The 26,374-nt window shown below is 47.0% G+C and overlaps 1 protein-coding gene across 1 annotated transcript in view; it reads left to right on the forward strand.

The window, feature by feature from the left end:
• The window catches only part of GRIP2 (glutamate receptor interacting protein 2), a 77,904-nt gene that overhangs the window by 38,561 nt on the left and 12,969 nt on the right, over positions 1-26,374 (forward strand). Inside the window, exons 10-19 of the mRNA XM_035546630.1 lie at positions 2,069-2,194; positions 3,074-3,226; positions 3,435-3,621; positions 9,025-9,170; positions 9,833-9,913; positions 17,978-18,044; positions 18,877-19,022; positions 19,321-19,465; positions 23,806-23,945; positions 25,152-25,328. Of these exons, the coding sequence (XP_035402523.1) occupies positions 2,069-2,194; positions 3,074-3,226; positions 3,435-3,621; positions 9,025-9,170; positions 9,833-9,913; positions 17,978-18,044; positions 18,877-19,022; positions 19,321-19,465; positions 23,806-23,945; positions 25,152-25,328 (1,368 nt within the window). The remainder of the gene's footprint in view (positions 1-2,068; positions 2,195-3,073; positions 3,227-3,434; positions 3,622-9,024; positions 9,171-9,832; positions 9,914-17,977; positions 18,045-18,876; positions 19,023-19,320; positions 19,466-23,805; positions 23,946-25,151; positions 25,329-26,374) is intronic.

Below are 26,374 nucleotides of genomic sequence, written 5' to 3' on the forward strand. Positions count from 1 at the left end.
ACGAGACAGTGCAGGGATGTCTCTGCTTGGCGCTTGCATTACTGAGTCCATCCAGCGTGTGCCTGCATGGGGCTTGTTGTGATGTTTTCTAAATATGGCTTCTTGTGCAATGAAAATCTGGTTACTGAGGAAGCGGAGAGAGATCTGAAGCTGCAGCTGCCATGAAAAAAATATGGTCCTTGCAGTCTAATGCTGAAGCACAGGATTTGTCAAACAGAGTTTGCTTTCTCTGCAGCTCTGGGGGCATTTGGAGAGTTTGTGGGAGGATTACGCCGTGCTCACAAGATCAGTGGGAGCGGATGGTGCCTGCGAGCAGTGCTGGGATGGGTGGGTTTCCTCAGGCACCGATGATGTGCAGAAGGCTTGGGAAAGGCTGTTGTAGGTTTTTATCCCATTATTGTCCAAAACCTCTTTTCTTCCCCCACTGCGAGTTTCATAGACCTTTTTCTGTTGTGTCAGGTATGGGCTAAGAACTTAGAGACAAATGGGAGAGGTTTAATTACTATAAATGGATTAAATGGTTTTGTATATACACCCATAAGCTCTGTCACTTATGTTCAAAGTATTTCATGTTATTAGGAACTCTGTTTTTGTCTAGATGCAGCCACACTTACTCTTTTGATTTTTGTTTTTAAAAGCCTGCTGACTCTGAATTTCCTTTTGAATCCACAAAATAGAAACCCCAGAGCTGGAAGTGGACATTTTAAGAACTTTATAGAGTAGGTGCTAAACTCACTAAATGTTTAGCAAAGACTTTGAAATAGTAAGTATGTTGGTCAGAAAACTTGACCTTAGGGATTCAGATAAGAAAAATGGATATCCAGTGTTAAAGACGCTAACAGATGACCTTTAGAAGAGATCTCTGGGTGGACACACTGGCTAAGCTGAGTCCCTCTCCCAGGTTTGCACGCTCAGAAAGCCCTGGCAGTGCCAGCACCAGCGGGGCTCCCACCTGTGTGGAGAGCACAGAGCCCGGAGGAGGTCTCAGCTGGGAGAGTGCCAGCAGTTGCAAGGTTAAGAGCTGTGATGTTCTGCTGTGGGATGCTGTTCGTGCTCAGCTGAACAAAAGAGACACTTGCAATCTTGCTCATTAGCTAGCAATTCCCCACAGAAGAAAATTGATCCAGACAACATGGTGCAGGGGTTTGGGAGAGAAAACTCATTGCCGCTGGGCAAGGACAATTGAATCTACCCTGTGCTGCCCAGGAGCAAAAGGAGCATCAGTGAGAGGAGAACAGGGACCTGTACCTGGCGGTGTGTTTGAGGCACATCAGAGGGGATTTGTGGCATTGGGACCTGGTGTTGCAAAGCTGCAGTTCCTGGGACAAGGGATTTCTGGGTGATGGATGCCACACTGCAGCTAAAGCTGTTGTGTGGCCATGAATAGAGTCTGCCACATTGGTGCCATGTTTTAATTTGCTGTTTGCCATAGCGTTGGCATCTCTTCCTGTGTTGGTGGCCCTGTGTAATTGCCTGTAAGCAGCAGCGTGTAAAATCCCTTTTGTTCTGGTAAGCTGCAGTCCGCCCTTTTCATATGTGCACCCTGCGACAGATTGCTAGCCAAGAGCAGCTACTAAACATCCAAACGCTGAAGCCAAGAGAAGTGCTCGGAGCACTCCTAGGCACGTGTAGAAGGCATCGAGTGCTGTCCTGGGAGGGCAGCAAGGTGGGAAACAGCACAAGGAGGTTTCCCCGGTGCTGTCAGATAATGCCGATGGTCTCTGTGGGAAACTCGTGGCTGGAGGCAGCTTCTGCACGTCGCACAACAGACTGCAAATGGTAATGACATCTGTGTGCTGCCAGCACAGCTTAGTCAGGCCATTGGCTCAGGACATGGAGTTTTTTAAGGGGAATGGGTGGATATCTGCCACTTTGCGTCAAGTGTCACGAGGTTACATGGGGATGCGTTTTTGCTGCTGGTGCTTTACACGCCACGGTTGCACTGTGGCATGTTCAGAGCCAGTATGAGGCTCTTTCCTACAATCTCCTGCCTTATGCTTCTTACTTTTTCTTTCTCTCACTTCTCCTCCCTGCCTGTGCTGATTTCTGCTCCGCTGGGTGACATCAGTCAAGGTGCAGAAGAGCGACCACCACCACTGCTGGGACCCCTGCGTCAACTACTGTCACACCCACCACCCCGGGCACTGCAAGACGCCCACCTGGAACCAGACGTCTGGACAGGATTACTGCAAATGTAACCCCAGAGCACGGTGTTGTCCCTGTTCCTGCATGTGTTCGTGCTGTGCCTCTCCAACTCTGTGGCCTGGGGTGTCACTTACTTCCTCCAAGGGCACCTGGGTCTCTTGCCACAGGCCCAATGCTGAGGTGCAAAATCAGTATTTGGTGCAAAATCAGTGTCTGCTACTCTGTGTGCACTGAGCTGGTAACTGCAATGAGAGCGGTGTGCTGGGCAGACCCGTGCTCCCATCCCCTTATCCCACACCCCTGTGCCCTGCTTTCATATGGGCAAGGGAAAAATTGAATTACTGTGAGACAAGGAGGGCAGCCCTGGTGACATGTAGGGGTGTGGTACACCAACGCATCCAGCTCAGCCCTAGTGCTGCACTGCATGGTAGAAGGACTCCGTCTGCTTCAAAATCTGTTTGTAAACACATCTCTTGCAAGAAGCAGATTCTGTTCAGCCCCAGGCTTCTGGTCTTGGGGCAGTGAGGTAGGCAGGAAACATTGTGCTGTGTGTTGGGAAGCAAGTAGGGGAGCCCAGTTGCTCAGCAAGTTCAAGCTCTGGTTTCTCTTCCTATGTATTTAAGGTTCATTAGTGCCATTGTGCCAACCAGCTGTTGGCTGCCCTGCATCAGTGACACATTTTTCACCTGGTAGCCTCAATGGCCAGTCACTGGAGTCTCTTCACACCAGAGAGCAATGTCCATCTTGAGCCCAAGCCCTCTCTGATAGCTCTCCTGGAGCTGCAAGCCCAGGACGTGGGCTCGCCTCAACTTGAGCCCTGGGAAGAAGGAACTAGTCCAAAACTATTAGGAGCTGGGTGAATATCTATTAGGTGAACCCAGCACTGCATTTCTTTGTGTACGCTTTAACACTCTCTGTATTTCCCCAGCTCTGGTGGCTGCCAACTTCTCATCTCCCACCATGAACGCGCAGGGCTTCCCCTGCCAGAACTCCAACACGCTACCTCGCAGCTCCCACCCCATGAGCCCCCGCACCACCATGCTGAGGAGGAGGCAGAAGAAGAAGGAGCACAAGAGCTCACGTAAGAGTGGTGAGGGGCTGGGGATGGGTTGGACAGGTGCACATGCTCTCCTTACTGTCCTTACTGCCCTTGCTGACTCTTAGCTGGGTAGGACAGCTGATCCCAGCACTGCCAGAGCCTCCCTCAGCCTTGGTCACCATCCTCACCACAACCAGGTCTGTGATGTTGACTTGGCTGCCCTGACCTTCTGCCTCTCTCTTCCTCACAGTGTCGCTGGCCTCCAGCACGGTGGGTCCTGGTGGGCAGATAGTCCACACGGAGACGACGGAGGTGGTGCTCAGGGGAGACCCTTTGAATGGCTTCGGACTTCAGCTCCAGGGAGGCATCTTTGCTACCGAAACCCTGTCCTCCCCACCTCTCGTCCGTTTTATTGAGCCTGACAGCCCGGCAGAGAGGTTAGAGACCTTGCCCTTGGATGCTGATGGTGCTGCTGCTGACCATTTCATGGTTTGGTTTGTTTTCTCTCCTCAGAGGCTCATTTAGATATTTACTATCATCCTTGTAATATCTCCCATTCTTCACTGGGCATGGTTTACTGTCACTGCCATTTCTGCACTCGTCGGCTGACCGCGGCCTCCCTCGCATCCCAGGTGAACGTCTTGGCACCAGGCTACGGCTGTTCTGGGAGGAGGAGGAAGGGAGCATGTGTCTGTGTGAGAGTGCCATTCCCATTCCTTTTATTTCTTTTTCTTACTCTTTTTCCTTTTCTTTCTCATTGAAAGATAAAGCTTTTGTCTGGTTGCAGTAAGGGGAAAAACATATACAAAAGAATAGAAAGTGTTTTCTGCCTGGTTTTGTTGTAGCAGAGCCCAGCTCTATAAATTGACCTGAAAGTTTTGAACCACTGAGGAGGGCTCTGTTTGAGGGGCTGGTTGAGGTGCATTTAAGCACTTCTGCTTTCGGCTTGATAATTCTGGGAAAAGAGCAGAATGGAGGAGCAGCATTAACCGCTCTGCGTGACCCCTGGGGAAACGGAGAGCAATGAGTTCTGTAGTGGCCGAACCTCAGCATGGGAGCTCTGGTTAAACTTCTTCCAAAACCTTTGCCGGCTGGGTTTAAAGTCTGCTCAAGTGCCTGCGCACTACAGAGCAGATGCCCTATAATGATGCTTCTCTTGCTGAATGGATCAAGTCCCAGCATGGGACTGGTGTTTCCTTTTGCAAATGCAAGCTCTTGCTGTGCCGTCCGGTCTCTCTGTGTGTCTCCAGGTGGCCGATGCAGAGGCCGGGAGGAGCCCGAGTGCCTGGCACTGGGGTGTGTGTGAGGCCAGGCTGGGAGGACTGGGGCAAGGGACTGGAATAGGAAAATGTGTTGTCCCAAGCGAGGCAGGTTAAGAGCGATTTCAAAAGCCTTTTATGTTTTGGCTTCTTTGTTTGCAAACAAAGTTAAAAAAGCAAAGTGGTGGCATTTTGCTCTTTTTTAATCCTATATTACCAGGGTGAACTTGGCTCACATTGCGAAGCACCAAAGTCCTTTTATAAATCAGGCAGCAACAAAGCCTGCTGTCCCCCAGGAGGAGGGAGATGTGCTGAAATCTGCCTGGCTTTGCTTTATCCTCTTGCCAGGCCTGGAGTGAAAGCAACGAGTGGTGGTGTGGACTTGCCTGGCTCTAACATGTCACACACACGCTGCTCTCCCTCGCCACTCCCACCCAGCAGGATTCGCGCTCTCTTGGCTGCCGCCCTCTGCTTTCTGGTGGCAGGGAGCAATCCTCTCTGCATCTGCAGTGTGGATTCGATTTGGGGATTAAATCTCTCCAGTGTATTTCTTCCTTTCCTAGACTGTGCTGCTCTTCCTAGCTGGCAGGGAAACATTGTTTTTGCTCCTTATCTTGAAGTGGTAAGTGTACTGGGTTTACAGGGAGGTGAAAAAGGCAGTTTGGTGTTTTCATTTCACTTTTTGTTTCTTGCTGTCCCACAGAGCTTGTTTGCTCCATCCTTGCTAGATACCTTTTCCCCTGCCTTGACAGGTTCTGCTGTAATCACAGCTCAAGGCATTGGGGCCATTTTTCTCCCCTTTCCCAAGTCAGGCTCTCAGTTGAGGCTGCTGGACTCTGCTTTTTTGGGCTGTGGTTGTTGCCCTTTGCAAAAGTAGGTGAGCAGCAGGGGTAGAGGGACTGGGCCACCTGCATCTGTCATGCACGTTCACACACTCTTGTGCAAAGCCTGTGAACCTCAATTTGCTGTGCACAGGACATGATCCACAATTGCTTTGCCCATCTGTCCTGCCCTGGAGGAGCTGCCTCTCGGGTGTTTAGCAAATCTGAGCAGTACTGGTGAGGACAATGTCACCCTCTTTTCAGGGAAGTTGTTTGCCTTGCGTTTATTATCTGCTTCGTTTTAGCTTGCAACAGGCAGTTTCAAGCAAAAGCTGACATCTCCCTGACTTGTGATTTGTTTTACAGACAATGGTCTCTAACAGACATTCCCACCCCACCCCTTGTTTTGTTTCCTGGATGCAAGATGAAGCCTTTAGGCTCAAAATGAGACAGTGGTTCAGCCCCTGTTATCAGAAGAGAGGGTCTAATAGGAAGAAGCCTGACGTCCCTTCTTGGCTGCCTTGAAACAAGCAGCTTTTTCATCCGTCCTCCCTCAGCTGTCATTGACAGCAGTGGGAGAGTATATGCCTTCTCCATCCTGGTATCCAAAATCAATGCTTCCTGCTGTGTTACGTGTTTTCTAGCTCTGCTCAGACACAGTTGTTTGATCATCGTGTTTCTGGCTTTTGAGGATGAAGAGTTTGCAAGAGGGAAGTTCAGCAGCTGGGTGATGCTAACAGCACAGCTTTGATCTTTTGGGGGCTGTGACCCACCCAGCGATGTACACACACAGATGTGTGCATTTGAGCCATGCATGTTGACTCAGGGGTGTGTAAGGACATGACACGGTTTCTGCAGCCAGCAGCGTGGCTGTGGTCACAGCTGCTGCTGCTCGCTCCACAGTTGGAGTGACTGCACAGATGCTGCTGATGATGAGTGAGATCTTCAGCACATACCCAGTCCAAGGCTTGAATTTTCACTGCTGTGTCTAGCAAGACACTTCCACTGTTCTGCTGCTGTCTTTAAGCCCAAGGAATGAGTCATGATAAAATGCAAATCTCTGCAACCCGAAGGAAACCTTCCCGTCATGGACTCCAACACACCCATAGGGCTGTCTTTCATTCTAGGAGATGATGGAACTCCTGTTCTTTGATTTTTAAGCACTTCTCCTCCTGTGATCTCCAGGTACTTTGTGAGCTCTAATGTTAGACTGTGCATCTTGGAGATGCATGCACTCTTTGGGAAAGCCCTCTGAAAACTTCATGCAGGATCCCATAGCAGAGTCAAGGAGAGGTGTGCAGGAGCCTTGTCTCCCAGGGCCCTGTACCCATTGCAAGGGCACATGGTAATTGGAAACCAATGGTGAAATTGTTTTGAAGAGTTAACGAGGCATGTCAGATCTCCTCACCCTTGTGGTTGGAGGTAGGAGGTCGTGGCTTCACTCCACAAACTTTTATAAACCTGCAAGACTGGGGTTTAAACTGCCATGATCAACTGAGGCTAATATTAAATAAAATGCTTCCAACCTAATAGAGCTATTGGCTGTACAACGCCACGGCAAATTTACCCTGAATGAAGAAGCACAGGAAATGGTTGTTTTGTGAGGAGACAACTGTGGAAAAGGTGGCAAATGTTGGCTGTGTGAAAGAATCCCATGGTCTCCTAGTCCTTGTGGCTGAAACAGCAGTACTGAAAGAGGTTGTGTCCTTGTGGTACCTCAAAATGCTGAAGTGATCTCTGTGTTGATCCCTCCTTTCCAAAAGGTGCACAGTGACCATAGCAATAAAGCTCTCAGTGCTGGAGGAGACCTCCCTATTGTACTCCCTGCCATTTTCAGATTTAAAAGCTGATATTTCCAGACATAGTTATGTAGCTGCATATAGCCACAAGTCCAGTTAAGGACTGTAATTAAACAATGTAATGTATTCACAAGGGTGTATTCATTTATACTGCATGGAGTTGTCTGTCCTAATCCAAGTCTCCTTGAACAAACACTTCTGAATTTACATCTCCTAAAATAGCCAGCTGTTTTCCATGAATGACATGAACTCAGGCACCAGAGCAAATATACTGTAAGTTTAATCCCTTCCTACCTGTGAAATAACCTCCCTAGGCTGTCTCCAAACTTGCTCATATCTCAGCTTTTGATGGGCCACAGACAAAAACTGTCGTGCTCGTGCATTTTTCTCAAATTTGGATGTGTGTGTGTTTTCTTGGACTTTCCTGCTGTTAGGAAGTGACCAATACAACCGGTACCCATTGCCTTTAATGTTACCTTTGTGTGCCCAGAAGCCACAGTACCGTGTTCTTACAACTCACTCAGGTGTGAGTGATGAATAGAGGCTGGAAGGATTAGTGAAAAAAAACAAAACAGAAAGAAAAAAAAAGCTGTCTTGCATGAAATATCAGTGGAAGCTGGTTTCTAGAAGGGTCAGGGCAAAGGATGTGGTTGATCGTTAAACAGCAGGGGAATAAAGATTGTCTGACGGAGGCTTAAAACAGGCTAGCTGATGCCTTCATGGTAAAACAACTCCAAACGTAGAGGTGAACCTTAGACATGTTCCCATAACCATTCAGACCCTGAATCTATTTCGGAAACCACCCTGTAGCTTATGTCAGTGATGGAAGAGTGCTTTCCCATGCTCTGCTCGAGTGGATGGCCTTACAGACAGGTACCAAGTGGGAAATGGAACAGATGTGGTTATAGCAAGCAACTGATGGAGAGTGTGGAGAAGAAGGAGGATGGGCAACCTATTGCCCATGGCCAGTGATGTGGAACACTACGCTCTTGTCATTGTAGAGCCGTGGGTTTGTGCAGATTAGCTGTTGGAGGTAATGTGCAGGATTGTCTTGCTGGGGTCACAGTACATTAAAAAAAAAAAAGAGAGAGATTGGATAGTGAATGTAGCGGTTCATGTGTGAACAAACATTTCTTATAAATACAGAAGAGCCTCAAGAGGCAAACCATACCGTAGCAGTACATCTCCAACATAGCCTTGCTGTCATTATTCTACTTCCAAAGTGAAAAAACCTGCAGATCTATGCTCTTTGAGAAAGTGGGTCTAAACCAAAAAGCCCAAAGTGCCAGTTGTGGTTATATTGGCGGGCTATCACATCAGAATAATATTGGCCTTTCAGGGCAGTTAAACAGTATCAATGTACATTTGGCTTCCAGAAATGCAATTACAAGGGATAAATGATTATCCAATTTGCTGAGACGTTTCAGTGAGTTCATTGGATTGTAGCTTCAGTATTAGCCATGTATTAAGCAGAGGACTCTGTGCAATTTTCAGTGCCATTAGTTTGGTTTCCAGTGGATGCAGGCACACGGAGAGAGATGTATACTATTAAATAGGGTAGGAGGGCTCATGTCCTTGCAATTCATCACTCGCATGTCTTGGCCATGGTGTTGACTTTTAGGAGGGGAAGGGTTTCTTTTTTTCCCTGGAAGTCGCAGGAAATAAAAGAAATATATATATATATTGGTTGAGAGTGAAGTATGTTTGAGCTTAAGCAAACCACAAGGGTTTGCTGCCTTGTGACCTTCCAGGGGCTCCTGGCCCTGGGACACACGTTGCAGAATGAGTTATCATCTCTTTGAGGCCACTTCTGCAGGATCTGTCAGTACTCTGTGTGTCTTCTAACGGATTTGTCTGGCAAAAGTAACTCATGGCTGGGTGTGGAATTGTTTTTTTCCTCCTTTCCTCCTTTTTCCCTGCCTCCTTGTCCCTTTCCCCTCTTTTCCCAATACGGACTGCAGGTGTGGGCTGCTGCAAGTAGGAGACCGAGTCCTTTCTATCAACGGCATTGCGACTGAGGATGGGACTATGGAGGAAGCTAATCAACTTTTGCGGGATGCTGCGCTCACGAACAAAGTGGTGCTGGAAATAGAATTTGATGTTGCAGGTAAGTTGCCAAAGGACTTGCTGCTCCTCATCACCTGCCAGACTCTGCCAGTGCCTTTGCTACCATGTAGGATGGAGTGTGTTCACAAAAATACATGAGGTTTTTGCTAGAGCTCAGGCAAGACTGAAAAGACCCTGTGAGAAGGGTCTTTCCCATTTATTTGTTGTTCTCTAATGTGCATTAAGACAGAGGGTCCTTCCTCTGATCCTTCTATAAATGCCGCCTTCTCACCACTTGGCTGAGGTAAGCCTAGTGAGTAGATGAAGAAGCCACCTGCTCTTTAAACATTTGATCATTAATATGTGTAATATTTGTATTAATCTATGGCCTTGAGGAAAGGAGGGAGCTGAAGCAATTGGCTGGAGCTAAAGTGCCCTTTGTATTTGGAAGAAAAGTCTTTTTCTTTTACATTGACAAAGCTGCTTCAACTTCAACCGAAGTACAATGTGATGTGAGCACTTCACTTGATGTTCAGAGCATGTATTTTTAATGAGAATCCAAATCTTAACCTGAAGTCCTTGGGGCCTCAGAGAACAACCTTATTTGAACCAATAAAGCTGAGTTTGATGGGCTTGTTTTTCTTGGTTTCAAAGAAACCATCCATGCTGCTGAAAACTCTCTCCTTTCTCCTGTTTTCTTTTTGTCTGTTTTTGGCTTTATAGAGTCTGTCATACCCAGCAGCGGCACTTTCCACGTTAAATTGCCCAAGAAAAGAGGTGTGGAGCTTGGAATTACAATCAGCTGTAAGTATTGCTCAGACTTGCTCTAGCAGTTGCAAGAGCCACTGCTTTCCAACCTGGCACATCAGAGGGGCCCAGCAGAGAGAGAAAAGGTTATGTGGGGTTCCCTGGTAGCACTCACAGTGCTTGTGATTTATTCCCAATTAAATTGGATGTGTGGTTCTTGCCTCCAAGAGCTAGAGACTGCAGAAAAAAACAGCCGCTGAAGGGTCAGGGCAAAGGATGCATCCCTGAGGAGCAGCTGAGCAGTTGGTGTGCATGCAGACTAATATTATGTTAGGTTATTAGTAATATTATTTTTATTTCCTTGCTCATAGTTGTGTTATGTTCCTTTTGAAAAGGAATTGCTTGGGTCTGGTGGGAGCCTTGCAGGGAGAGGTGGAGGGAGGAGAACAAGTGCAAGGAGAACTTGCAGCTAGAGGGTAGAGAGGGGAAACTGCCAGGAGAGGAAGGAGGAGGAGGAGGAAGAGGAGCAAGAAGCTGATGGGACTCAGAGGAACAGGGGGTCACTTTAGGGACAGGTGCTGGGCAGGGTTTGTTGCAACACAGGGAGTGGTTGCATTGACTAACCCCAGCTGTGGAGGGGAGACCGGCCTGCCAGGACTTGGTGGGTGCCAAGAGAAGGAGGCATCAACCTTTTTCTTTCTTCTCTGTCTTTTGCTTGCTCTTGATTAATTTTCTTCATCTCTGTTCTGGACCTTGTTTTTCGTTTAAAGACCTTTGGGCCTCTGTGAGGAGATGATATAGGCAGGTCCATCCCAAAATTTTGGCATATTGGAGTGATCTTATGCCTTGCACCAGTGAACTTTTCCTTTATGCAAGTGTGAACTGGTCTCACATCATTCATTCCTCTTCCACTGCTGGGTAACTTGAGTTGAATCATCTCAGGATGGCCATGCCCAGAGGCAGCCACCACATCTCAGATGGAACAAAGCAGCTTGTGAAACTGCAGTAAGGGGATCTTATGGCTCAGCCCTCAGAAGCGTGGGCTCAGCTGTGTCTAGGGGATGGAGTCAGTAAGGACACTTTCAAAGTAGGTTTCATTAAAATAGATAAGCTATTTGCAATTACGTCTTGTCATTTACAGCATTAGTTTGTGAGTTAATTGGAGGTGCTTTGGTCTAAGGGGTGTGTGTCTTAGGAGGGACTTGAACATCTGCAGGGTGATGACTTTGCGCCCCATGTTATTTCTTCTCCCTCTTCCTAGCTTCCCCCATTTGTGCCATGAGGATATTGCTGAGAAACAGCAACACAATATCTAACATTTGGCTTGCGAGCAATTACTGTTTGAAGACTTCAAAGTGCCTTCCAAAAGCAGTGGGGTGTCTGTAATGCTGTTCACTGGTGGGAGAGTAGGGGCATGGGGCAGCAGCCCAGTGAGGCACAGTTCACGCTGGGTCCCTTGCCTGCTGCGTTAGCATTGCCGTCTCAGGTAGAAACCTGGGGTGATGGATCTGGGAGCAAACTGCTGGCTTGAACGTGGCCAGGATTTCACTCCTTTTAAGCTTCAAAGCTTAGATTTGATCTGGGGCTGGAGAGCAAAATGAACCTGGAGGTTGCCAGCAAGAATATTAGTTTTTATTTGTGAAGTCTCACTGCAATGGGATCTGCTTTGGATGGGCATTTACACTTCAAACGTATTTTAATGTTGAAAATGTTTTCATTTGAAATGTGTTTAAAAAATTGATTTTACACACTTTTGGGATATCATTGCTAAATAAAAAGAAACTGAACCCTGGGTTTTAAATAGTTAGATGCCCATTGTCAACTGCAAAGCAGTTTTTAAATAATATAATACATTCGATCTTTCTGATTGTTGCATGTGTTTACAGGCCATTGTTTAAGCAGTGCATATGCATAAACTTAAGATATACCTCAGTCCTTCGCTGAGTCAAAACACAAATTGTCTTTACAAATGGAGCAAAAGATAGATATCCTGAAAATGTGGTGGCAAGGATGAAATGCTAGTTGCATTCTTATTCTGTTTTCATATATTAGTCCGCATAAGCCTACTTCCACAAGACCCTTAGCGAATTATGTCATCATTTTGTCACTCTGTGTCTGACTAGGCAGATAAATACACCAGTTTCAAACATTAAAACCAAAGCAAGCAGACATATGGTAAGTACCTCCTGCAGAGACATGATGTGCATGCAGGAGTGTGATGCAAGCAGCAAGAAATAAGAAGTAAAAATAACCCTTCTCTGTTTTGCTCAGTTCCTCCCAGTCCTGATTTGAATGCTTGTATAGATCTAGAAAGAGCTTTATAGCTTCCTTCTGACAAGGAAAGGCATATAGCTACTGTTTAAAGTAGCAGAAACGGGGCCAGATTAAATAGATGACAACCTGGGGGAATCAGTACAAGACCTTTACTGTCATGGCCACAGACTTGGGTTTGATCTAAAACTTTGTGGCACACTGTAGATGAAAGATGAGTTGCTCTCATTGAGTTTTACCTCTTGGCTTCAGTGGGCTCATATGCAGCCAATTCCTCTGTCTAGGAAGGTTTGACACTGCCTTCTTACATGGGCAAAAAGTGTTACAACCTGATCGGAGAAGTGCTACAGAAATAAAAGTGGTCACGTTCTGACTGTGCTGGGACTCTCAGAGCTAATCGGGAGATGGGCTAAATAAAGGTGGGGGCGAGCAGGAGTCTTAATGGATGCACTGAAAGAATTCATATAATGGAGCCGGCTGCCCAAGGAACCATAAATCTGCTGGAAAACCTCATAAAACGGATGGAAACCCAAGAGGTTTCTGTATGAAGAGGGCAGGAACATGCTGAAAGGCACTGTGCTTGCTGCTGGTCAGGGGTAGGTGCTTGCTGAGGGCTCTTGTCTTCTTCAGGGTCTCTGCGTTTGCTAGGAAGAGAAGGCTTGGGGCTGAGCGAGACCCCAGTTGTGGCCTGTGCACATCTATTTGCATGTAGCATTATTTCTCTTTCCATTCCTCAAAGGATGAGTAGGAAATCCAGGGGATGAATCTCTTACTGACTCTGCTTTGTATTTCTGTGCCACCTTGGTGCCCTTAAACCTTACTTCAGTCTCATTCCTTTGCTAAACGAAAATGAGCAAAGCTGCCTTGTGTGCACTGCTTCCTTGTGCTTCGTGCAGGGGTAAAGGGACAAGAAGCCAGCAAAATCAGTCTCATTTTCTCCAAACTCCAGTGCCTTGGTGTCTGTCGGGAGACAGCTGCGTTTGTTTTTAAAACCACTGCTCTTATTGAAAAGCAAAGTGCACGCTCCTTTCTGCCTCTGCACAGCTCAAAGGGATGTGTGGGTGGCGAAGCTCAGTTGTTTGCAGAGACCTCGGAGGTGCTCTGAGTGCTGGGGATGCAAAGAAGTGCAAAGTGAGATTTTTGACACAATGATGTGAAGATTTGGCTCCTGTTAGCCTGAGCCACTTGTCTCCATTTAGCAGAACACATGGCATAAGTGCTCTGATCTTCCTGGTTGCATTCAGTTCTAATGATGTAGTTATGCCTTTGTAGATTTTTCTGTAAATCTACAAATTAAAATCTCCAACAGCGAGAAGCTAAAAGTCACGTTTTCTTGTATGTTCAATACCTGACCTCTTAAAATAAGATGCTCATTTGCCACTAGCCTCTGGAGAATGATAGTTGAAAAGATTGCTTTTCTGTTTTCCTTTTTTTTGTTTGTCTCAAGTATTTTTTCCAAGTGCTACTTGCAAAATTCACTGCAGGGTGCAGGGGTGTTGTTGCTGCATAGATATTGAAATTATTGTTCATTTTAGCTATGCATTAATGCTTTATATAGCATGTTTATCAAATTACCTTTACATAACTTAACAAATCAATTCCTGTGCCCTTGCAGTGAAGTGCTGCAGATAAGGAGTAGGTACTATATCTGCTTGGGGGTGATAAAGCTAGAATTTGGATAGATAGATAACTTCAATTAAGTCTCTTAAGCAGGGTAATCACTGTCCTAGCAACAAGATGGATCTGTGAGCTGACCCAACCTGGCTTTGCTGGCACTGGATTAACTTGGGACCTGCCACCAGCCTGGCAGGGCTGTGAGCGGCAGCGTGTCCCTGGAGTCCCCTGTCTTACCCCATGCTAACACTGCAACCTGAAGAGATTTGCAGCTGATTCACTGTGATGCAGTTACCGAAGTGAGATGTTCTGCCCAGGCTTTGCTACCTGGAGATTTTGAAAGGAAATAGATCTCCGGCGGTGTAAATATCCTGCTGGATATGCTGATAATTTATGCACCTGCTGCTAAAACTAATGACGGGAAAAGGAAAAAGTTGGGTTCTGGGGCCTGGGTTTTCACTGCTGCTCCTTGTAATCGATTCTGATTTGTTTATATTCCTCTTCTCATTCCGTAGCTATCCTGAAATTATTGGGTTTCTGATTTTGTTTGTTTTTCCTCCTTTATAAACATTTGCTTTCTTAAATGTGTTTGTATGGCATTGTTACAAGTTCTTTAATTACACATTGGCAGAGTGCTGCTTCAGCATGATCAATAACGAAGGGCATTCATAACTGTTTGAAGCGCTGATGCGTGTGAGATATGTGCTTGCGCTCCTTGGAGGGGAATAATTTACCGATGCGAGTCACTATGCATTCTATTAAAAACACAGAAAGGACATGTGTTTCTGGCCTTGTCATCCATCAGAGAGTAAATGCCGAGTGAGCCACAATCCCAGCAGAGGTGGCGAGAGACTGAAAGCAATTTATAAAAAGTAAATAACAGTATTGATCAATTCACCTTTTTATCACTGCCCTGTCACCACCGCCAGGCAGCGTTTTCATGGTGAGTTTCTCCCCCACCCTACGCTTCTGCATTCACCAACTGTTTATTTATGGAGCTTTCTCTGGGTCACTGGAGCAGATTTAAACTATCTTCTGTACTGGTAAACCCACCAAAAATACAAATCCATCTGAAAAAGAGCATGCTTCCACCAGAAGGCAGATGGAGGCTACAACCAGAGTGCCTGCAAAGAGGAGGTGTGACTTTCTGTACTCCAGCGTCTGCCTCTGTCTCAGACCATCTCTTCCCTCAGCTGCCTTTGCTGCTGTCTCCACTTTACGGATGGGAAAGCAAGTCCTGGAGGCAAGGCTGGATGTCCGAATCACGTCTTCCTCCAGCAAGCAGAATTACCAAGACCAAGAATTACCATTTCTTTGAAGAGAAATAACCACATGGACAGCAGAAATGAATGGATAAAGAGGTTTTACTCACCTGTGCACGTCCTAACTCCAAACACCATATCTCTAAATAATAATGTAGTTTAAAGTGGTGGGGGTTTTTTGTTTGTTTGTTTTGAGTTTTATTTTTTTTTTAATTGCAAGTGAATTGGAAATGGTTTATCCAGAATCTCACCAGGAATCTACAAACCTAATGCCTCTGCCCCTAGAGTGAGTCACAGCTTCGGTGAAATTGCAGCTTTCTCACATGTAAAGAGGGCAGCTGCTGCACGGGCAGGTCGTCACCCTGCTCCAGCAGCCCGGGGTTGTTGGCAGTGTATGTCCCAGCATGGCTGGAGCCAGCCTGCTCCCAGCTGAGGGGTGGAAAGCAGAAATCCCAGCTGGGCACTGGGGCATGAGGAAGGGCATTGGGATGCCAAAGGCAGGTGACTGGAGTTTGTAACTACTGGTTTTTAAATTGAACAGCAAGTGATGCTCAGTGCTTTGAAATTCCATTATCTTAACTTTGTATCTTATGCCTCTTGAGAGAATGATTATTCATTAAGTCTCTTTAACTTACCCTTCAGCCTTGTAGGTACTGACTAATAATGACTGTTTTATACAGTCTTTCAATTTCATACTAAGTGGTTATTTAAAAGAGAGGGCTGCCACGTATTAAAGCACAGTTTGGATGCTCTGATGGTAGGGACAAGGATATGCCATTCCTCTCTCTTCCATTTAACTGAGGTCTCAAGAAAATCTGTCTGGAAAATGTGACTTCCAAAAAAAAAGCAAAACCAACCACCCCAAAACCGACAATGATTTTTCCTTAAAATTTGTTTTGTTTCCTAATGGACAAAGCACTCCCTTTGGATATGGGAAGAGTTGTGCTGTCTTCGGTGCCGACACCTACTGCAGGGCTGCAGAAGGACGGGGTCTTGCCAGGACCAGGGTGTTGCAGGGTCTGTAAGGCAGGTGCTGAGGTAAATGTGTGCTGCAGAGCTTGAGGCACGTTGCTTTTCTATCCTTGTTGTTCTTCCTCCCCCTCTCATTGCTCTTTTGAGTCTTGGCAGTCTCCAGACACATCGTCCCAGCAGTGCCTGGGTTGGGTTTAGAGGTGGCTGCCCCCAGCCCTCCACCAGGACTGCGGCCCTCTCCCTAACCCCCTTCTGTCATGCCGCCTCTGCTTTGAACCTAATAAACAAGCCTCACAGTGAAGAGCATTTGTGGTAACCTGGATTGCTTTGACAGAACCAGGCTAGGCAGCGATTAAACACGCAGCGCTGCGTGCCAGGGCTCGGCACCTTTGGGCTGGGGTGGAGGGGTGAGCTCTCGGGGTCTCCCATCACTGCCACTTGGACCAGCACCGTGTGCACCTCTGGGCAGCAAAATCACATCGTGTGTTCAGAGAGAGAACAGCAGTAGCGATAAGGGGGCCATACATCTCCATCCCCTGGGCTGTCTGTCCACGGTGCGTGCCCTTCTCAGCCAGTGCGGGTGTTTCTACATTGATTTTTGCCACATCAGCCTTTGCACCCCATGCTTCCTTCCCACCTCTTGAGCTGCCCAGCACGTGTCGGTGTAACTGCTCTGTGCCACGGACAGGTTGAGTACAGGCAACCTCGGTGAACCTCCACAGCCCCCCTGCTTCTCTTTGACCCACGGCCACAAGCTGAGCGTGAATTCCTAGCTCAAACCTGCCCGGCACCACACTCCAGTAAGATATGGGGAAAATAATTCTTCCCAGCTCTGTATCATCTAGCAGTCGCATTGCTGTGACTGTTATAAAATCAGTCATGGTCTGCTCTTTACTGTCTGACCCGACTTCTATAGTCGGCCGTGTTGCAGCTGAAATTGGCTGGCTTTTTGTGCTGTTTGGTGCAGAAGTTTCAGTTATATCTGCGAGAGGGTATCCTTAAAGGTGATGGACAAAGTATGTATGTTTTTAAATCTCATAAACGAATGTAAACAACAGAAAAAGCCAGAGCAGAGATGTTGGTAAGAGAAAGGGCTTATTCCTTTATGTCTGACTTTGTGGGGCACTCTCCAGCAGGTGGATCTCTGTGGTTGATGCCAGGCACCTTTCCGAAGCTGTAATCTCTGACCTGCACCCGATACGTTCAGATGCTGCGCGTTTCTTCCTTCCCACGCAGTTTTTGCACAGCAGCTCCGTCAGCTTTAAATGAGATGATGCCATTCCCATAGTGAGGCAGGAGGGCTGATGCGGGGTGGAGGGGATGCTCTCGGTGTCTGTTCGTCATGCAGATGGCAGGGAGGTCAGGAGGGAGTCAAGTCAGAAATCTCTCTTGGGTTTCTCAAGACAGCAGCAGGTCTTGATGGCAAATTTGAAAATGCAAATGCTCCCAGAGATGCATCCTCACATCTCTCATGGGCTGAAAAAGTTCTCAGGCTGGGGAGGGAGAGGAAGATTGGACACCCCCAGCTCCAGAGCTGAGAGCAGCCCTGAGTTACCCAGTTGTATAACAAAGTTGTCTGGGGAGCTGAAACAACTGGAAAACAATTTTTCCGGGGTTATTTTCCACCTGGAAAATTTCCCAGGCCGCTTTACTTCAAGACCAGGGAAGGGCTTGTGTTAGCCACAGCTCTGAGCTGGGTGCTCCTGAGGCAGCAGTGCTAATGCCTGACCCCTGCCATACCCAGGGGGTGTCAGCAGTGCTGGGCAGTGTCACCTCCTGCTGCTGGACACCTCGCAGGCTCCCCTTAAAGGACAACCAACAAACATTTGCAGGGATTTGCTTCCTTTTTTTTTTTCCCTTCTTGTGGCTTCCAGAGTTCAAGTGTGAAGCACCGTTTTGTCAAAGGAATATAAATTCCCTTTCCTCCTAGCTCCTTTTCCCCATTAACCACTCCCCTCCTGGGTAGCAGAATGAGCGTTGTACCCATTTGTCTCTTTTACAGCTGCGAGCAGAAAGCCTGGGGAGCCTTTGATCATCTCTGACATCAAGAAGGGGAGTGTAGCGCATAGGTGAGTACAGAAATTCCTGCCTGCTAAACCCAAGGCAAAATATCCAGTCCAGTATGGAGATGCAGAAAGATGTCCCAGTAGTAGCACTTGGGTCTGGATTTTGCCAGCATTCAAGCAGATGTCAGCCTGAGAGGTTTTCTTAGACCACAGTAGGGTTTGGAATAAAAACTGTCTTTATTGAAGCAAATAGAGTTGAGCTAATGGAGAAGATGGCCAGGGCAGATTCAGAGGTCTGCAGACCCTCTAGAAGATGAATGTTTAGTATCTAAGACCATGTGCTAAAGGGCTTCATACGTATACATCTCTATACCATAAGGTGCAATGGCTCATCAGGTAGTTTGCTACGTCTCAGCTCCGGCCCAGGTGAGCGGAGTGAATGAGTTGTGGGTGCTGGTGGAGAACTGTGCAAATAACTCAGCCTTCGCTGACTGCACCTCTGATCCCAACACCTCATAGCAAGGCTTTCAGGGGGATTTAATGCTGCTGGAGGGCTGGTTTCTAAGACTGCTTGTACATGAGTTTCCAGAAAAGGTAGAATATTTGTCAGTTAAACATCAGGCAGTTTTGAGTGCCGTAGGTTACCCAGGCTGTATATCTAAGTAGGTGAGAGCAGCAAAGTAATCTTCCTGCCTTGTTCTGGGTTGATGCATGTTTACACAAACTTCCTCTCTTGAAGTTATAATTGCCCCAGACTCTGTTCACGCTTGTTTCCCAGAAAAGATAAAGGGGAGGAAAAAGCTAATATTGTTATCACCACTGCAGAACTGAATGCATTGCGGGATTTGAAAGGCAAATACAAATGTACTTTAGTTTTCTTCTTCTTTCCCCGTAGAACTGGCACCTTGGAGCCGGGAGACAAGCTGTTAGCCATTGATAACATCCGACTCGACAATTGCTCAATGGAGGATGCTGTGCAGATTTTGAGGCAATGTGAAGACCTGGTCAAATTGAAGATTAGAAAGGATGAAGATAACTCTGGTACAGAAATCCTGATGCAAACTGGTGCCTGTCCACTTTAATGACATTTCCCAATAGGTAGTGCAAACCAACAAAGATAAGGGCTTCTGCCTGTCTGGTCACCACTTTCCAATTGATTATAGTCTGTTTTTGTTATTCTGCCCTTAAATGGAGTCTGGAAGGTTAAAATCCTGTTCGGTATGAGCATAGCTGAAGGCTTTTGCCTTCAGGCTTTTGCTTCTAAGTGCTGCAAGTCTTTCCTATGACCTCTTTCATATGGCAAATGAAAAAACCTCAGCGTTCCCGTTTTCTCTTCCAGATGAACAGGAGACAACCGGTGCTATTATCTACACAGTGGAACTGAAGCGATACGGCGGGCCCTTGGGAATAACCATCTCTGGGACAGAGGAACCTTTCGATCCCATCGTCATTTCAGGCTTGACAAAAAGAGGGCTGGCAGAAAGGTGAGGTTTGGGAACACAGGGGTTGAACTGATGTGGGAAGGGGTCTTGAAGTTTACAAAGCCATCTCTGCAACTCTTCTTAAGTGTTTTAGCCATTTTGTCTGCTAAAAAGGAAAGGTGCTATGGAGGTACCACGCACTGTGAAGCAGGGGCAGCCTTGCTGGTCTGGCTTTTCAGACCCACGTTCAGGACATGTGGGCTGGTCAGGACTGTGCCATTAGGGCAATGAGAGAGGCTCAAAGCAGGGCACTTCTGGCAGAGTCAGATCCAGTGCGTTGGTTGAATGCAGCAGCTGGGAAAATGTGGTTATCTGCCTCTCTTCCACTGAGGTACATCCTAGTCTGATTTCCCATGCTACATTTTACATGGGGAATGCCCAGCCTGCCCAGGAAAGCACCGTATCCTTCTGGCCAGGGTTCACCTGCTGCTAAACCACAGTTTATGGCCATGGCAGCACTGGGTCCTACAGAAACCGCAGATTTTGGGGATCTTCCAACCATCTTTGCTGGTTGCTTGTTCTGTTACATGTGGAGGTATCTCAGTGCAGGGCTGGTGTGCCTGAGAGCGGCAGACATTTATACTGCATAAATGTAGGTGCAGATTTACCTTCAGCAGCCGGCGAGGTTGGCTGTGTGTGTGTGTGTGCCTGTGTCTGAATATACGTGCATGCGTGGGATTTAAAGGATCAGGACACTGCTGAGAATATAAGGTGGAACTGAGTCATGCACTGTATCTTAATTATTCTGTCTATACAGTAGATGTGACTTGTAAATAGATCACTTCAGCAGCCCTGACTCATGCTTCTCACAGGGCTGCCTTACCCTGTGCTGTCTAACAGGCAGCAAAAACCCTCTGAACAAATAGGTGTGAAGTGCTAGACCTTGGCAAAGTTTGACTTCAGATCTGCCCTTTTGCTTCTTTCTGGTTCAAGGCCAAGCTCCCTCTGAGCTGAACAGTAACACAGCTCAGTGCGTTTTTCTGCTGCGGATTCCTCGAGCTCTTAGCACGTACAGTGCTGCGCATTTCCACTGCTTTCCTTTGGTACAGAAAACCGAGTAAGAAGCAAAGAAGAGGGATGAGCTCAGTCATTAGTGGTTCTTCTCTTTGGGGATTTTGTGTCACTGCCCACTCTGTAGGATTCAGTCTTTTTTTCACTAGAAAATGCCAGCAGTGGAGTATCCGAGGCTTTTCTGCATAGCAGTCCTGCACTCTACCTGCAGCCCAGCGCAAGAGAAGTTCAGGACAGGAAACCCAGATGCTGTCAGGCATCAGTAGATGGTTTTGTACCCTTGTTGCTCTCAGTTCCCTTTGCAGTGCTGTGGCTGTTCCTCCTTCGAACTTGGATGCACATCAGCGATTGCTCTGCGGAGAAAAGTAGTGCAGGCAAGTGCTGCGGTGCTATTGAATTTTGATCAGGAACTGGCACGCAGCAAGGAATGAAAAGCCTTTTGAGAAGAGCAACAGAGCCATTCAGCACATTCACTGTAGCAGGCTGAGGAATAACAGTGCCTGCACAGAGGAACAGTGCGGGGACAGCGCAGTGTGGGGATTTCTCCAGGTAACCTTGGCTTCTTTCAGGGAGGGTGAGGAGCACTGGGATGAAGCCTGCCTGCAGGAACGTGCATATTTTTCTGCTGAGATGGTGCACATTTTTCTCTTGGGAGTAGCAGAAAGGAGTGGCTTGACCTTGTCAAGGGAAGAGGGGTGTTCTTAGTTTTATAATAGTTTGTCCCTTTCCTGTCAACACTACCCATCTCTGTGCCACAGGCACCCTTTTACCCGTGCTCTGAAGGGCATGACAGGTTTCTGAAGGTCAGGAGTTAAACCCAAAGCTGCGCCTGGCTTTTCCTGGAGCAAAGCACATGTTTCAGCAGCGACAGTGTGGGGTGGGCTGAGTCCTGGCATCTGATAAGGGGGACACTCCGGGCCGTACCTGTAGAGGCACAGGCGAAGGTCTGCACTGCGGCTCCGGCAGACGCTCGCTCGGTGCTGGGGAAGGCAGGGTGTCCTCTAGGAGCTGTCTAGGACACATCTGTCACAGCGGGTGACAGGCTGTCTAAGCTGAAAAGCCTCAGATGCAGATGACTTGGGTTTTATCTTGACCTTGAGCATTTTTCCCCTTGTATGTGTGCCGTCCTATAGGACCGTACGGAGGCAGCTCAGGCTGTTGGGTTAGTGTCAAGTGATGGCTCTCTCCCACATAATCTCTGTTTCCTCTCCTTCAGTGCCTGTGGCTTTACCCTTGACCATGGGACTTGTTTTCCTCCTTCCTGGGGAAAGGGCCAATACTGTTCAATTCTGGTCGAGGTTTAATGGTTCTCTGGGAGCAATTTTCAGCAATCGCTGACATTTTAAAGTGCTTTTAAGGGCTCAGCAGTCTCCTCTAATGCCACCTGGTCAAATAGATGTGGGTGGCTGCAAGAAGGTTTTGTCCAGGAGCGCTCAGCACCAGACCATGTTTACAAGGGGAAAAAGGGATGCTGGAACTGCGCATGCCCCAGGTAAATCCCTGCCACGTGCATGCAGTCACCTCTCCTCTAGCACTTTCTGGAGAGTGCTTGCAGCCCCGTTTACTCCTTTAACCTTACCTGTTGCTCAATTCTGCTTTTCTAGTGTCGGTTGGGCAAGAAGGGGCATGGAGCGTGCAGCTCCTAAGGCTGTTTGAGGTGAATCAAGGCCTGCTGGTGATGATGGAGAGGCACAGGGGTTGTCTGCTAGAAATAGCTTTCTCTGACACTCCTGTTTGGCTTCTGCGTGCTTGTCCCCAGTGGAGTGCCTGGAGATGGACAGCTGGGGGGACTGCACTTTGATTTACTTTCCCCAGAAGGGAACACCTGGCTGAATGGTACCTCTCTTTAACAGCTTCTCTGTTTTCCCTGCTGAGGGAGTCTCATGGTTTCTGCAGAGCAGTTGTGTTGTTCTGAGGTGGTCGGTTGGCCTGTCACGGTGGGGAAGAGATGTGTCCCCGTGAAAGATCAGTTCCTGCTTCAGTGCTACAGCAGGAGAACCTAAAATCTAAGCCACTGCAGCCAGCACAGGATCGCATTTAAAGTGTCAGCAGTTAAGCTTGATTTTTTTTGACTACGTGGATGAAACTTTTAAGACATACTCTGGTTGCAGTGCAATCTATAATTTATTTGAATACTCAAGTTTTCCCTGAGGGCTTTTTAAGGCTGATTTGGATGGGACAAGACGGACATCTAGTGGCTGGTCGGGACCATCGTGACAACCTGTCGGAATATTTTAGCAGCAGCAGCGGGCTGATCAGTTCTGTCTGCTGTTTGGCTACGTTTCCTGGTTCCATTTACATACAGTAGATGTTTCACAGCAGCATTCCTGCTAAAGTTCCACATCTGGGGGAAACACAAGTAGCTCTTTTGCCTGTGATAGTATATCAAATCCCATTTCTGCAGGAACAGCAGTCCACTTTGGACTAGATACAAGCTTGGAGAGAGGCACATTGCCGTGGGCAAAAAGATATGACCATGCAGATTTGCATCTTCTCCTGCCTTGATCATGTGAGGTCCCTGTTAGCTAAACCTCGTAGCGGTGCTGGAGGAGAGGATTGCTGCTCTCGTGTGCTGGCACTGGGGAGCTGGAGTGCGTGTGTGGTGAGCACAGCACAGCCAGCAGCGAGCGAAAGGTCCCGTGTTGGCTGCCAGATCTGGCAATGAGCATGTCCTGCCCTGCCTGCTCTTCCCTGAGCAGTGCAGCAAACACGGGGAGAGGTAGAGTGAGACCATGTTTGTGGGCAGATGCCGGGGGAAGGATGGAGGAGGAGGAGAATTGCCGTGACTTGTTAGTTCATTCCTGGCTGTTGCTGAACCTAAGGATTTATTTATCCGAGAGCAAAAGTCAGTGCTGGGATGTGGCACAGTGGTCTAGCTGCATGGGGGGAGACTTAAAAGATATCGTAAGCTGATTTACAACTGGCTCAGCTCATGTTTGCATTCACAGTCCGTGTGTTGGGCTGGGGTTTTGTTTGTTTGTTCATTTAGCTTTGTCTCATAATTCTGTCCATCGGTGTGAAACATGCCCATCAGTTCCGTGTGTGACGACCTGTAGGTATCTCACACTGGAAGTGCTTGTGCTTTTACCATATAAATCCTCATGGCTTTGAAGAGTTTCAAATGTAAGTTGGCCTGAAGTCCCAGCTACTGAGGGGCCTGGGACCCAAGGTGTGCATACATTTGTGTGCATATATGTATGTACATATACAGGTGATGGTCAGGAGTATACAGCATAGCAAGGGGAGCCTGAGACACGTTTAAAGTGCTGAGAATTAAATGGCCTGAGGCAGCTTGCCTCTCTGAGCTTTCTAACAGCACCCTTTCTCTTCAGAACTGGAGCCATCCATGTCGGTGACCGAATATTAGCAATTAATAACGTGAGCCTCAAGGGCAAACCGCTGAGCGAAGCCATCCACCTGCTGCAGATGGCGGGGGAGACAGTAACTCTGAAGATCAAGAAACAGATGGAAAGTGAGTTGGGGAACCTGGTTTGGGGTGGGGGGGATGCAAGTGGCCCGTGGGATGTCTGTATTGCTTCTGGAAAAGTAGTATCACTCTTAATCATAACATTTCTGTAGATCTCAAAGCAGTTTGGTAAACGTATAGCAATGCAGCTATAGAGGAAGACTAGGCAGGAAGAGGCAACCTAGCAAATCAGAAGTAGAATTTGGGAACTGATCCCTCTTCAAGAAACCTCAGACTCACTTCCTGAAGCCAAGTGTCTTGATCCTTGCTCTGAAATACTCTTTTTTCCCCTGCTGACACTTAGCACTGTCATGGCCACTTGCTGAAATAATTGACGCGCAAGTGCCAGTTGGAGACTTGTTAATCATTCTGAGAATGAAGCAGGTGTAATTGAAATTTCAAGGTAATCTTGAGTTAATCGTGATGAGCAATCTTCTGAATGGTCGGAAAATTGGGACTTTTAGAACACTGGCCTTTGTTTGGTAAGATAATCTGTCCTCATTGACAAAATGCAGACTTTCAAAGGGCCTCTTTATCCCAGCTAATGTTCTGCAAGCTGGAGATCCAGGGTGTGGATGGCTAACAGGATATCTAATCAATGAGGACTTTAAAATATTCAGTACAAGAATGCTTGTGCTGAATTCCTTGTATAGCTTTTGCCTGAAAGGGAATTTGACGTAATGATAATAAAGGCCTATTATTACTAAAATAATGAAAGGGAAGGCCTGAGTTTCATCATCCGCATTCAGCTTTCAATTTTCCAATCACTAATCAGGGGAAATTCAGACTCAAAATACCAGATCCAGGAGTTCCACCATTGTCTTGAGACTGCATGGGAGACTCTTGGGGAGGTGGTGATCAACCCTGAATTGATCCGAGGTTGTACTGTCTTGACGGAGCGTTACAAATTCAGCTGTGGTAGTTTGGGACCAGGTTGTGTTGTCATGGGAATCTTGCTGAAACTTAGAAAAATGGAGGCTTCTTGGAATAGAAGGAGCTAAAAACTCAGAGGCTTTTTTTTTTCTTTTTCCTTCAGCTTGTTATAAGAGTATGGCTTTTAACTGTAATGCATAGGCCTTTCCCAGTTACTTTTGAAGAGCTGAAGAGGTTCTTCAGGACATGTACTGTACCTGGGCTTGCTCCCACGTCTACCTTAGCCTTTCCCTGAGGCTTGTTCTTTGTGCCTGCTAAAGCAGCTTATTCTGATTTCAGAACCCTATCCCAAGAAGTCTGGGAGTATAAATGAAGTGAGTGACCCTGAAGATGAACTGACGGACTCCCAGAAAACTAGCAAGCTCTCTGAGATATACTCAACCACAATTCCTAGCGTGGACAGTGCTATGGAGTCCTGGGATGGCTCTGGCATTGATGCTGGGTATGGAAGCCAAGGTAAGACAGGGTGTCTTTTCTCACGGGTCTCTGGCCCAAGGCGAAGACAGACTGATCATCCAAGTCTGTCTAGAGACTAAACATGAGCCAAAGACTGTGGTCTGACTGCACTTGCACAGCTTCTCGCTTTCAGCAAGGAACAAAATGTATTTTAAAATGTGTTCATGTGGTGCTCTGAGTTATATATATATATTTTAGGTTTTTATTGGCATGTTTCTTCTGGCTTATATGGCATTGTATTGTTCACAGCATTTTCAAAACCATTATAACACTTCATAATTCACGTAATCCAGGGAAGTATTTACTGTCCATATGTCTTAAAAAATATTTGGCCCATAGCTCACTTTTAATTCTCCAGAGAGGCCATGTAGAATGTATTAATCCTCTTCAGGATGTTTTAAAATCCACAAGAACGTCTTGTGACTAGAAGCACTCACTTAACAAAATAATTAAGGTAATACTGCAAGAAAGGATCTCTAACTCTCTAGTGAGTGATCAGATGAACATGTGTCTTGGAGGCCAGGTTTATTCAGCTGTGGTTTCTGGCGGACATATGGAATTGGGATAGAGGATGCTCTAGTCGTGGGAATAGATTTTCACTTGGAGGAAAGCACTGGAAAATAGTTATTCCAGTTCAGATTTAGTGATGTAAGTTACTATTAGCCCGTGTTGAAACAAAACAAAACCCTGAATCAACTCCGCAAAAGGAAATTGGTGAAAAGACTGCTGTCCTGAATATTATGTGAAAACAAGGAGGAGTGCTCCAGGAGCGGTCTTGCAAAGTGCTTTCAGTGTACTGAGCAAGGTGTCTGCCTGTGCTTACTGCAGTCTGACTTAGAAAAGCTGAAAGGATAGCACTGTGCCAGCATCTCACCTCCACCGTGCCTGCATCCTCCTAGGTCTGAAGTCTTAATTTGGCAGTGCCTTTGCGACAGGAAGCTCTGTTAAGAAGGAATCCCCTGGCCTTGCTAATGCTGCCATCCTTCTCCATCTAATTGGATGTTAACACAAATCGGACACTGGATTTAGCAAAGCAATTGCTTTTA

This window comes from Cygnus atratus, chromosome 10, assembly GCF_013377495.2.
Source record: "Cygnus atratus isolate AKBS03 ecotype Queensland, Australia chromosome 10, CAtr_DNAZoo_HiC_assembly, whole genome shotgun sequence".
Taxonomy (NCBI): domain Eukaryota; kingdom Metazoa; phylum Chordata; class Aves; order Anseriformes; family Anatidae; genus Cygnus; species Cygnus atratus.